Source organism: Podarcis filfolensis (genome assembly GCF_964270895.1).
Source record: "Podarcis filfolensis genome assembly, chromosome: 4".
In the NCBI taxonomy this organism is placed as follows: domain Eukaryota; kingdom Metazoa; phylum Chordata; class Lepidosauria; order Squamata; family Lacertidae; genus Podarcis; species Podarcis filfolensis.
The window spans coordinates 30,675,591-30,689,137 of record NC_139607.1 but is presented as its reverse complement, the minus strand read 5'-3'; the positions used below and the strand labels follow the sequence as shown (position 1 = coordinate 30,689,137).

The window sequence follows — 13,547 nt, the reverse complement described above, 5'->3', positions numbered from 1 at the left end:
GTATGGCTAATACAAGATATTACCATACAATATTCTTTTCTGGGATTACATGCATTTTTTTTCAGTGTTCTGCATACCTTAAACAAGCCATACAGTTCTTCCAAGTCTTCTGGAGCGATGGAGACATCCGGGATGACAACTCTAAGCTTAAGAGAAAACAGGAGTGAGCCTAGTGGCAACCTGGCATAGCTGCTGGCAATATCACTTCTCACAGCAACTAAAGGTAAAGGTAAAGGTACCCCTGCCCGTACAGGCCAGTCATGTCCGACTCTAGGGTTGTGCGCCCATCTCACTTAAGAGGCCGGGGGCCAGCGCTGTCCGGAGACACTTCCGGGTCACGTGGCCAGCGTGACGAAGCTGCTCTGTCGAGCCAGCACCAGCGCAGCACACGGAAACGCCGTTTACCTTCCCGCTATAAAGCGGTACCTATTTATCTACTTGCACTTAGGGGTGCTTTCGAACTGCTAGGTGGGCAGGAGCTGGGACTGAAAGACGGGAGCTCACCCCGCCGCGGGGATTCGAACTGCCGACCATGCGATCGGCAAGCCCTAAGCACTGAGGTTTTACCCACAGCGCCACCCGCGTCCCACAGCAACTTAGTATAGTTAAAATCTGGAATGATTAGGTATTCCACCTTTCTTGTGTGTTACCTTCTTGTCTTGTTTTAGAATCGTAATCTGACACCTGTTTTATCAAGTCATCTCCTGTCTATCTCTTGCCCACCCAACACTAAGTATCAACAACTTTCTCCTACACGGCAGAAAAACAGGGAATGAGAGATAATCTATTGCTGTCCTCCAGTGCCAAGATCCCTAGCCCTTTCAGTTTACAGCAAGGTGTCTGCCGCTTGCTGGACTAATTTGCCCACAACCAGAGCTACCATGTTCACCTGCCAAGATTTTGTCCCCTTGCCCTATTTGTGAGACAGAGAAGCACTTTCCCATTTGGACAAGAAACAGAAATAACAAATCACAAGTGGCTTAACTCCTCTCCTTCCGCAGCTTTAAAGCAGAGACATTTCATATGGATTGTGCCATTCACAATACTGAACAGCTCTGTGTCACATTTTGCTCCTTTTAAAAATCAAAATTAATCGTTAGGTAGAATTTCATATGTTTCAATCTATGAGCACTGTAGAAAACCCTGCTTATGGCATGTGCCTAGCACAATTTTAAAATAAATGAAACATTCTAACTTTTGAGCATTCTCACCACGTTTTGTTTAGTGGTTTCTTCGTGGCTTTGCAGAACACGGATCCTGTGTTTGTAGCGCATGTGCTCAATCTGCTCCACAGAATGGTCTCCAAATTTCTAAAATACAAGAATCAATTTTTGCTTCAGCCTGCATCTCAGTGTACATTTTAAAATATATAATATGTTTAAACCAGAACATGTACCATATTCACCATAGTTGTGCTATGTGTATTTTGACTCAAGTTAACATAAAACTGATATTTAAACACTCAGTGAGTTTCCAACCAGAACTTCCAACTACCATTTCACTGTTACCTCATAAGAATCCCGAATTAGGTCTGCTATTTCTGTTGTAGGACAGGGCTCTATATCATCACTGAAAAAGGCATGCTGGTTGCCAATCAGAGGCAAAGGGCTTTCCTCATTCTTAACATGATCTAAGAACCTGAAATAAATAAAGAAATAACATTTAAATCCACTTTTTGTTAATGCACTTTATTACACTCAGTGTAAAGCAGTCCTAGATTTCACTTCTCATTTTTTAAATAAGCACCTTATTGAACCAGATCAGGCTTGTTCTCTGCCTAGAAGCTGTTCCCAGGTGATCATATTCCTTTATGAAGCCAGGAACTGCAATTATTTTGCTTTAGGGAAGAAATTAAAAGTAGCAACGACTTATCAAGTTTCTGGAATATGTGGTTCTTTTCTTTGAAAACAGCTACTAAAAAGCATAGTAGGGAGGCAAGCGTTGTCATTAAATGTTCAGAACAAGTTTCTCTGTATCGTTTTATTACTGTTAAATAAACAAATTTTTTTTTTAATCAGCAGTGTTAGCGTTGCAGCACTGAAACATAGTAGTCAGAACAATACCTGCTCAGAATCATCAAGGCATGTCCATCATCTTTGCTGTTGCACAGTTCTACAGCATTGGCTTCAAGGATAGCCAAGCCAAACTGGAAAATGGCTTTGATCCCATCAAAGAAGAAACAGTCGACAACATTAACAGCACTTTCTAGGGGCATGATACTGAGAAAGAGAGTGAGGAACCACGACAGGGAAACGGAAGCCAGTGTGGAAAGGTCTTTCATATGTTCAGCCAGTTCTGGCAGCCGCTCCTTGATTAGCTCTTCGAATATAGACTGATCCACCTGAGCACCTGGAAATCACAGCAGATAACGTTAGCTAAGGTTGAAATAAATAATTCCTCTAGCTTTATAATTTAATACAATTATTTTATGGATTCAAGCCTCATTCCTCCTCTTAACAGATTACAATACTGAGTTATAGAATGGTTTCAAAGCTTTTTAAAAGGGGGGTGGGGAAAGCATCTGCAACACCCTTTGGGGAGCATCTATGAAATAATAATAGGGTAGAACTTAACACTTCAATATAAAAAGTGCAATAAAACGTAAGTACTATCTGAAATGACTGTCAAAAGAAAGTGGCAACAGGGGATTGATGCAATAAAAACAGAGCACAGTATTTCCCTCCTCTACACATACAATACGCAACCTAATCTCAACTATGAAAAATAAGCCATGGAGCCGTTTTTATACTGCCCAATATAAGGAATCCAATGCCCATATAAAAACTTCAAGAGAAGAAAGGGTTTAATATAGAACAGAGTTTATGTCACCAAATTCAGTTAATAGAAAATCTACAGGAGGGGTTGGGAACCTGTCCAGTTTTTGTTGTTGGACAAAAACTCCAATTATCCCTGAGCACTGGCTATGGGGACTGGAGTCCAACAACATCTAGAGAACCAACGTTTCCCAAGCCCTGATATACAGCGTGTTGACTGTTTTATTTCCCTGGGAATCAGTAAAGAGAGTAAGAAGCGAACAGGAGACTCTCACCTATCACCCTGTGATTAAAGTAATCTGGAAGCATCCTCTCGCACACAGCAACGAGCAACCAAAATGCTTCTTCCTCTTTGGCATACAGCAACAAAACAGAGGCTAAGATATTCATGGACTGTTAGAAAGTCAAAGAAGACAATTTTAGTTGCCGCGACACCTTTATAAAACATGTAATGAGAGCTTTAAAAAAAATAATTAGAACTGAGGTTAAATAACCCATGTAAAGGTTATGTACAGACATTTCCCCATCAAATTTGAAACCATACTGGACCCTGGTTAGCTTTGAAAAGGTGCTAGCAGTTTTATTGCTGCACCACTAGGAGGACAAAACTTATGGATATAGCTTTCAACCTACATAGCGAGGGACTTCTGTTAATTTAGTGTTTGGATAACAATGTAGGCGTAATGAAATAGACAACAAAAGCTTGCTCCAGAATTGAGTTCTCACTCTTTCACTGTAAGCTTCTGAAAGTGACAAAAATATGGTGTGGGTCTCCGCAACTGTAACCCAAGACAAAATATCTCCTCAAGGCGAGGGGTCTTAGAGTTCAGCAACAGCACACCTGCTTTCTAGCATCTCTATTTAACCGATCTCAGGACACAGAGCTGAGAAAAACCTTTGCTCAAAGCCACCTACAAACAGAAAGAGCTCACAGAAGCTGAGAGGCATTTCACAGGTAGTCTCCCTAATGGCTACGTTGCTAATGAAGAGAAGAAATAAATGAAGCACAGCACAGTGGAACCATCTTAACTTGCACAGAGAGTAAGCTGGCCAATTGCACTTCACATAGAAAGTGAGACTGGGGAAAGGGTGAGACAGAAGCTGTCGCCTTTTCTACTGACCACCCCCCTGCCTTAGTGCATCTCCCTTAACATGCTGAAGCCTGTGGTTTTCGAAGGAGTTCATCTGCAAATTGGTGGCGTAATGGATCTTTCTTTACCTGGCAGTACCCAATTTTGGGGTTTCTGTGTGCGTAAGCTGTCAAAACTCTCCTCAATGCAGCTATGCCCGTTTCACTCTGGAAGGCAGGGTGCTCAGGTAACGAGCGATGCAAGTCACGTTCTATTTCCTCTGTTGCTATGCAACACATGCCCATGGACACCTCCACTAAGTTTTCATAGTAACCAGGGTGGGTATACAAATCTGTTGCAGCATCTGAAGAAGAGGAAAAGCAAGAACTGAAAATTAGTTATGAATCCAAATATAATCTTAAAACTATGTTATTTGTCAAAGGAACAACTATGTGAAACTAGATACTGAATATCAAACATATTCCTAAATCAAAATTACTCAGGAACACACAACTACATTTTTGTAATATGAAACACTGTGCAGAAGAAGGAATGTGAGTTTGAAAATACTTCAATAACCTAACTTGCTATATATGGTAAAACTTGCTAATTTACATAAATATGGGGCCAGCAGTATAAGATTCTATGTCTTAAATCCCATTTCAAATAGAAGGGTTTAATCGTGCAAGTATTGCATATCTGAATCACAAACACTGTATCAGAGATTGTTATCTTATTCCAACAGTCCTGCTTTTAGCTTGTAGCAAAGGAAATGGCAGAGGAAGTCTTAAGCTTCTCATTTCAGTTTTTTGTGCCAAGTATAACATCTCAGCAATGTCTGCTGATATAAAGGCTATTATTTTGGTATAAAGACCTTTATTACTTACCATTTGTATGAAACAAATGGGTATAATTTAATTACCTATAGTCCTAAGTAGCTAGCAGCGAAACATTTCTCTCTCTATGGGCTGTACCCAAATCACCTGGTTCTTTTCCATTACTAGAAAATTAAATGGGGCCATAAATCTAGCCCATTTCCCTTTCTCACTTGCTTCTTTCCATGGTGAAATACAGTGGTACCTCGGGTTAAGTATTTAATTTGTTCCGGAGGTCCGTACTTAATCTGAAACTGTTCTTAACCTGAAGCACCACTTTAGCTAATGGGGCCTCCTGCTGCTGCCGCGCCGCCAGAGCACAATTTCTGTTCTCATCCTGAAGCAAAGTTCTTAACCTGAAGCACTATTTCTGGGTTAGCGGAGTCTGTAACCTGAAGCGTATGTAACCTGAGGTACCACTGTACCTGGTCAGGTTTCTTGGAAAAGTCACACCGCAGAATTCTTACCTGAGAAAAAGAGCCACAGTTTGCCTCGTAAAGATTCTGGAATTCCCATAGCAACCAGTTTCCTGATTTTTTCTGTTCGGAACATACAGACAGTTCTGCCATACTCATCAAAGTGATCATTCCACAGGCTCTCTTTGATTTGCTCCCTAGACTGAAAGCCAAGAGAGGAATGTTAAATCCATCATATTTATACAAGCCATGATGCAATGGAATAGCCTCTCGTTCAGAGAAAGCTATTTGTTTGTAGTGATGGACAATGCAACAAAAAATACACTACAGAATGCTATTACAGTCCTGTATATTGGTCAATATTTATGCCGCTCCAAAGCAGCAGGAAGACAGCTGCAAATATGAATATTATCTGGAAAGCCTGCATGCGAGCCATTATCCAGTTATGCAACAGGGAAAGCAGAAAATTAGGAAATGTCTAATTTCCTTTAATACTTATATCCTCCTTTTTCCTTCTAGCAAGAAGTCTAGAACAGCTGGCAAAAAGTGCTAAATCATCAATTTTAAATATCAAAATTACAATCAATGTAGGAGAATCCTAGAATTGTAGAGTTGGAAGGGATCACAAGGGTCATCTAGTCCGACCCCCTGCAATGTGGGAATCTTTTGCCCACAATGGGGCTTGAACTTATGTCCGTGAGATTAAGAGTCTCATGCTCTACTGACTGAGCTATCATTCTAAACAATAAAAAACAGTTCAGTACAATAGCACAGGGAAAGTGAATATGCAGATGCTCATGAAGTCCAACCACAACTGGAGGACCACAAGTTCTCCATCCCAGATTCACAATGACAAACTAACATATTATTATTATTATTATTATTATTATTATTATTATTATTATTATTATTATCATCATCATCATCATCAATAGCCAGGCAGGGGGCCTTCTCTGTAGTGGTGCCTGCCCTGTGGAACACCCTCCCATCAGATGCCAAGGAAATAAGCAACTATCTTTCTTTTAAAAGACATCTGAAGGCAGCCCTGTTTAGGGAAGTTTTTAATGTTTCATGCTATATTGTGTTTTTGATATTCAGTTGGGAGCCACCCAGAGTGGCTGGGGAAATCCAGCCAGATGGGTGGGGTATTATTATTATTATTATTATTATTATTATTATTATTATCATACCGCCCTTTATCACAAGATTTCAGGGCAGTTCACAGGATACAAATACAAGGTAAAGCTGCTTTACTAAAGCACAACAAAAAACAATAACCACCCCTCCCACAAACACATTTAAAAGGCTGCAGAATATTACAAATACAAAATACAAGTTAACATATAACACTTAAGAACAATTTATATAAAACACAGCAGTAACATATCAATATTTAACTAACTAAACATCTCATGTAATCCAATAATAATTGTACAATTGTAGATATTGTTTTATTGCTTTTTAAGCTCACTGAGTCATTTGCATTATATCTTATTTTTATCTTATTATAACCACTTTAGCAGCTTTCGACTGTGAAACAGTTTCTATGCAATCACAAACCATCTTATACAATTACGATGAAATGCACCAAAAGAAAAGTCAGAGCATCACACAGTCTCTTGGGACTATTTCCTACACTACATTTTTAAGACGCTATAATGAGAAGCTTTTGTAACAACTCATTATCATATTCTCAACATAACCTGCATCTGTTTTGAGGAGGTATTAAATCATTCCTATGGAACAACTTGCAAAACCGTTTCTACAACTTCGATTTCAAAATGAAGAAATGGTCCTTGCTCAGATACAGACGGTATCTGCTCGAACCTATAACATTTCCTATGTACTGTAGGAAGTATATACTATATATGCTACAAAGGAATGGGCTAAGGAGAATAGATTGCAGAAGGAAAGAAGTCATTAATGTAAGCAAAGGAAGGAAGGCCTCAGTCCTATAGTTCAGACAGATGTTTCTCTCTCTATCTTTGAAGAATTTCAGAATGCCACCTCCCAAATAATTATTAAAATGAAAGGTTCATCATCATTAACAACAACAATTAGATTTCTATATCGCCCTTCATCCGAGGATCACAATATGAACCCACAAAAATATAACATAGTAGCAAACAGAAGCAATAACCCACCTACCCCATTTAAAAGGCCATAGATTGTTTAATTAGCCAAAGGCTTGGGGGGGGGGGAGAGGAACGTTTTTGCCTGGTACCTAAATATATGTAATATTAATAGCATGTCAGATAATGCAAGGAGAGACTGTGAACAAGCTTTTCAAATGTCCCCAATAACTAAAATGGTTGTTTTACATACCATCCTAAAATCCAGACCATCTATTCCAGAAGGATGAAATGCTGAACTCAGGGCCTCTGCATTCAGCAGGTGTCTACTGCTGCTGTCATTTTCATTCCCGTTATTGCTTTGTGAAGCTACTATCCCCAAGTTCCCAAGTTCATAATCGGCATGTGTTGAATGAGAATTTTGCTGCACAAGTAAAGGGGGGACGACAAACAGAATCAGTTAGAAAGCTTTATTGTGTAGATCAATAACAACAACTAAACATCTACTAAACTTGTTTATCAACTGACTTTCTCTGCTTTGGAATAAGAAGCACCTGAAGCCAGCTGAAAGCACATTAATAAAAGATCCCATGAACTGCCTCTAATCCATACACAAAATCCATAGCAAGTAAAATGAATTTAATCCTCTAGTAAACGCAAGCCTGTCATGCTATATATATTTCAACTATGCTCACTACACTTTTTTGCTCTTCTACACTATTTGGCAAATTAGAAACTAATTATGAAGATGATGAAAATATAAACTAAGGAGTGTTACAGCTTTAAATTTACACAGCACTATAGTGAGTAAGTGCACACACAGAACTAAGCAGATGTCATGAGCTCAACCACCAACTCTTCTTCCCTATATCTTCAAAATATATCATCCTCTTTCCTCTAGCTAGAAGTGGGTTACAAATCGGGGTGATCCTCCAGCTTTTTCCCTACGAGACCTGCATTTCTTATCTCTGAAGCCACATCGGGAAAGGGAGCATGTTTAAACTTTTTTTTGTTACACCTTATCTTTTAAAAAATTAACCCATTTATAATACCAGTAAGCCTTTCTTCTAGTTTAAAAGGTACTAGGCAAAATATACTGAGCATACAGCTGGAACAGGTTAGACATTTAATACCGTCTCTTTGCTTTTCAAATTTCTACGGAGCGATGCGTTGCTAGCCTTCACTTTCTTTAATCTTAGAAGCAGATTCTCCACCAGGGTATCTCTGTCCTTCAGCTCAATGAACTGGAAGGCCGTCTTGCTTTTTATGCTAATAATGATGGGATTGGGAAGAAGGCTAGTGTCCTCCATCTTCTCAATACTAGCCACCTGTTAAAAAAAATGAACACAATATATATATTCACATCAGAGATCTGCCCCAATGTCAATAAAATTGAAAACCTAGTATAAGGTACAGAAAAAAACAGCAAATAAGTCTTTGTTAATGGGTCAGGGAATGTAGGGGTGGAAACAAGAAAAACCTGTCTAAGGTAACTATTTTTTTATTTTGAAAATTCTGTGCTGTACATTCTTCCCATGTCAACTCAACTTCCCATGTCTAACTCAATATGCTTTTTATTTTTGAAGTAAACCAGAGAGGATCTGGTTGCCTTTGACATCACCAGTGTGAGAGTCAGTGTGGCATAGTGGCTAGAGTTACCAGACCTAGGCCACAGGAGACCAGAGTTTGAATCCTCACTCAGTCATGAGGTTCACTGGGTCAACCTTGGGCCAGTCACAGTTGCTCAACCTCACAGGGTTGTTGTGAGGATAAAATGGAGAGTGGGGGGAAGTTGTATACACCACCTTGGGCTCTTTGGATAAAAGGTGGGATATAAATAGAATAAACAAATAATGTACAAACTTGAATGTCTATGCTTTTCTTCAGGTAGTTTGTGATAAACTTTATGATGGGGAACACCAAGGTCTGCATCCAAAGGACCATTATACTGGTTCCATTGCCCAAGAGATCTTTAGACATAACAGCAAACCCTTTTTTTAAAACCCAGAAAAGTATGACAAATAATTTGATTCTGCATGAAGGTCTGCCTCTCAAAGGACGAAAGAACCCACTTGCCTAAGTACTCAGGAGTGCCTGAAGTAGCTCTTTATGTGTGTCTGGATCTAAGCAAGATCGCTTACCAGACTCCAAAGGTGCAAACCAGAAGAACTCCCTACCTTCATCCCCGCAAGCAGATTTTAGAAATCCTACTTCAACACATAAGCATGCATGGAAAGGGTAGGGAAAATTCATTGTGAGCATAGCAGACTGGCTAAAGATTGTTAGCGTGTAACTGGTTTGAATTAAGAATTTCTACAGTGTTTTCACATTAGCTGGTGGCAAAGTTTGTTGTGAACACATTTTATAGAGCTGCACATCCATGATTAATATTGCTCAGTGGAGAGAAGCCAATTACTTTTTAATTGGCAACCCTGGACTGATTGTTCAGTACCACATAACTGTTCAACATTACCTGAGGCATATGTGCAATGAGTTGTTAAACAGCTTAGGATAAACAAATAGATAGAACTGTTCTCACATTTAAGTATCTTTTTAAGCAGAAAGGTGGTTCCTTATAAGAATTATGGATTTTAAAAGTGACAAAAGACTAACCTCTACAAGTGGAATTAGAACATTACAGCAGCCATCTTCTTTGCTAGCAAAACAGATATAGCTATCTGAGGCAAACATCCTTCCAACTGTGTGACAGCGGCTAAAGGGAGTCCACAGGGAACAATCTGCAACTTCGTGCAGCTTTTCCTTCTTTGGTAACCGGAAGAAAGCTCTGAAGTACTCATTCCGTGCTCTGAACTCAAGATCTCTTTTGAAAGAAGCAACAGAACAAAACATTTTCCAAAGGCAGAAACTTAAAGCAATTTGCTTTGCTTTCTTATTTAACAAAACTGCAGCAGGCCAATTCACATGTCATGGTAAGCCATAGGCTCAAAAACAGATTTCTTACCATGAGCAAGAAAGCATGCCGATAACCAGGGCTCGAATCTCACTCCCCCCACCCTTCTCCCCGTGATGTACCCAGAAGAAGCAAACCAGAGGCTTAATATTACATAGGAACCAGCACTCATTGTTTGTTCCTACCAAAGAATGAATCTTTGCTTCCTTTTGTGGTTGGTTTGGCGAGAGATAAACCACGAGCGCTGGTTGGCACTTAACACCACGCTAGTGTTCTGGGAGGAGGGGCGCGGCACAATTTGAGCAGCATGTATTAGCACACTTGCTCATTCACGGCAAGCTGTTGTTTGTTGAGTCTTATGTCCTGAGTAGAAGCAGTTTTTAAAAAAATCGTTTCCATTAAGCTTCAGCTTCAACAGGCTAATGGCATTTTGTCCGCCTTTGGAAGATTCTCACTGGCATATTTACTGCAGTGGCAAATGAGATCCATTTCTATTAGCCAGGATTTGAATAACCTCAGGTTGTATTCAACGATGCAAGTGGGGCGTTCCACTCACGAAACTAGAGTTCCCCTTCACCTCCTCTCCCCATGCACCTGCAAAATCTGCCTCAAGGATTCCCATGTGATTAAGCAGGCACATATGTGTATGCACACAAACCCCTTACCCTATATAAGCAACACAAGTATGGTATGGGTGCCTATGAATATACCAGGTTATCACTTAAGTTCTACAGTTCTCTTCAGAGCACATTATTTTTCCCCTCAAAACAGTTTGCTATAAGGAAGAAATAGTTTCCCTCTCTGTTTCAGTAAAAGAATGCAAAGTGTGGGCTAAAGAATCTAAGGAGTGCCTTCTGGCATCTGTGCTTCATTTGACAACAGAAATCCATCAACTCCCCCTGCTCAAGTAGTTTTAAGAATTTAGAATGCCTTTTTCATTTGTGACAGCAGCTTAATAAAACAGCTTGGTGGGCCATTTTGCTTAGTACAGAGAACAGTTTTGCAACCATTTCAAAGTCCAGAACAGATAGGATTGCCATATTTTAAACAGTGAAAATCCACAGATTGATTGATTGATTTGCCAAAGTTGTTTAGTTTTGGGGGCAAAAGCAAAAAAAATGCTGTTTTTGAGCTACCTTTATGGAAAAACGGCAAAAACGGCACTGCTGACATGGGCTGTCGTATGTCCAGATTTCCTCGGACATTTCTCCAATTTCTGCCTGGACACTGCTGCCAACTGTGGTATTCCAGATATGTCTGGGAAAATTTGGATGTATGGCAACCCTAGAACAAACTAGCTGGGCTTCTGAAGCAAGTCAGAAAGTTTTTATTTTGTTTAAAGACAAACAACAGAAAACTGTACTCAAAGGAAGAAAAGATTGTGTTTACAGTCAAAGTTTCCTCACAAGAAAAAAAAAATCACCTGACAAAGTCAACTAACAATCTGCTAGTATGACTAAGTGTTGCATTGGCTCAGCACAAAAATATTTTTCCATTCTGACCAAAACAGAGTTGAATCAGTGACAACATCTCCAGTTCATTTTGTAGAAGCCTCTTTGCCAGTATCTATATGAAGGGTGGGTGAACTACTCTCCCACGAAAATAGTTTCTAAAATGCTTGTTCTTGGAAAGACAACAGATATCACAGTATACTTTGTACAATCACTGTATATATTAAGCTTTAAATATGTGTATAAAATACACCTATATGGTACTTTTTAAATTTAGGGCTTTTTAGCAGAGTTGAGCTGTTAGATGCCACTCGTGCTCAGTGTAAATGAAGAGATTTTGTTACACTTCATAGGAGAGTTGAGATGACTTCCCATTTTTAAAATTCTATTTCGTGCATTCAAATACAGCATTAGCAGTATGCATTGAACAAGGGGGAAATACAGAGAATAGTTGACTAAAACATTTAATATCACTGACCGCTGAGTTTCTAAAGTGTAGCACAAACTAAAGTGCAGTACAACACAAACTAGAGCCTTGCACTGGGGTGGCATTTCCAAAGGGCTCTCAGTATTTCAGAAACACATGGGCCCTACATCTGTTGGGAGGGCCATCCCTCCATTTGCGCTGAGCTGCATAGGTGTGCATAGCACTTCTGAAGTGCAGCATGGCTGCAGCAATTATCTCTCTCCTTGCTCTTCAAGTCAAACTTGATGGTGATGGAACTTGCAGTGCGCCATGGAATGAAGTGTAAGGGGCTTTGGTGGGAAGGGGAAATCAGCAAAAATCAGAGACCTCTTATTGCATAAGTGGAAGTGCCTTCCACTCACACAAGGAGTGAACATCTCTGTATTTAAGGCATTGCTTTTAAAAAGACTTCATGTGGTTCAGTATGAGAGAGACCTGCTCTATTATAAGGAATGTGCTTATTTTTGTACTCTTTGAAAAAGCTGCAGCAGCTGGGAATGTGTTGGGCCGACAGAATGAAGTAATCCTTTATAGCAACTTTACTTAATTCCATAATTCTTCGTCCACTCTGTAAACCTTTGCTTGAAATTTCCTTCTAAGCAAGAAATCAATTTGAAAGCTTTAAGTGTGGTCCCACACAATAGCTATAAAGAAAGAAAATGTGTTGGACTGCAAAGAGCAAACAAAACAGAATAATAATCCTCAGTACTGAAATGTTTAAGAACCACAGGTATGTGACATAAATAGCGTAACATATAAAGAATTCTGAAGTTTAATATGGCATTTTGTTTAATACTATATAAACAAAGAAATTCATGCTGCAGATTTGCAAAACAATTCTAACTTATTCTGAACACAGAATTTTAAGGGGGAAAGGTAGACTTTGGAGAAAGTCCAGCTGTGCCCCCAAACTGCTGCTTTTAATACAGGACCCCTTAGAGTGTGGTTGCCTACTGCACTAATTATACACACTAAGAAAATCCAGGCAAGATTATAAGAAAGCAGCTGCTCAATCATGCAATTCAAACCAGAAAATGTTCATTATAAGTTGCAATATCACATAATGTAGCAAAATAAAATGCACAAGCAATATCACATATGTAGCAAATATAATACACAACGTTTTTGTGCTTTCCACATTCTGGGCAAACAGTCACACAGAGTCCATTAATAAGAGGACGTTTTAAAAGACTCATATTAAGAAGATCTTATGTCTGGGTAACGTTAAAAGCATTTCGGGGCATTTAAAATAAAGAGCTTTTGTGGTTATGTAATACTTCAATCTCTCTTTGCTTTTGGGAGCAAATGCTGGTTAATTCTTCTGTAATTCACTGCCTGAGCATTATCCTTTATTAACCTAGGGGTGGGGAACCTGTGGCCCTCCAGATTTTGATCGACCACAATTCCCATCATCCTTGTCCATTGGTCATGCTGATGGGCGTTTGGAGTTCAGCAATCTCTGGAGGGTCGCAGGTTCTCCATCTCTGCTTTAGCGAAAGTTGGCTGGAATTC

General features: G+C 39.5%; 1 protein-coding gene across 6 annotated transcripts in view; it reads right to left on the bottom strand.

The window, feature by feature from the left end:
- TBC1D8 (TBC1 domain family member 8) overlaps nt 1-13,547 on the bottom strand; it is a 48,548-nt gene that overhangs the window by 5,170 nt on the left and 29,831 nt on the right. For all 6 annotated transcript variants that reach the window (XM_083610499.1, XM_083610500.1, XM_083610503.1 and 3 more), the window contains 10 exons: nt 9,821-10,028; nt 8,341-8,535; nt 7,461-7,631; nt 5,187-5,337; nt 3,994-4,208; nt 3,050-3,167; nt 2,064-2,349; nt 1,509-1,638; nt 1,212-1,310; nt 78-146 (listed from right to left, as the gene is read on the bottom strand). In XM_083610499.1, coding sequence (XP_083466625.1) covers nt 78-146; nt 1,212-1,310; nt 1,509-1,638; nt 2,064-2,349; nt 3,050-3,167; nt 3,994-4,208; nt 5,187-5,337; nt 7,461-7,631; nt 8,341-8,535; nt 9,821-10,028 — 1,642 coding nt within the window. The remainder of the gene's footprint in view (nt 1-77; nt 147-1,211; nt 1,311-1,508; nt 1,639-2,063; nt 2,350-3,049; nt 3,168-3,993; nt 4,209-5,186; nt 5,338-7,460; nt 7,632-8,340; nt 8,536-9,820; nt 10,029-13,547) is intronic.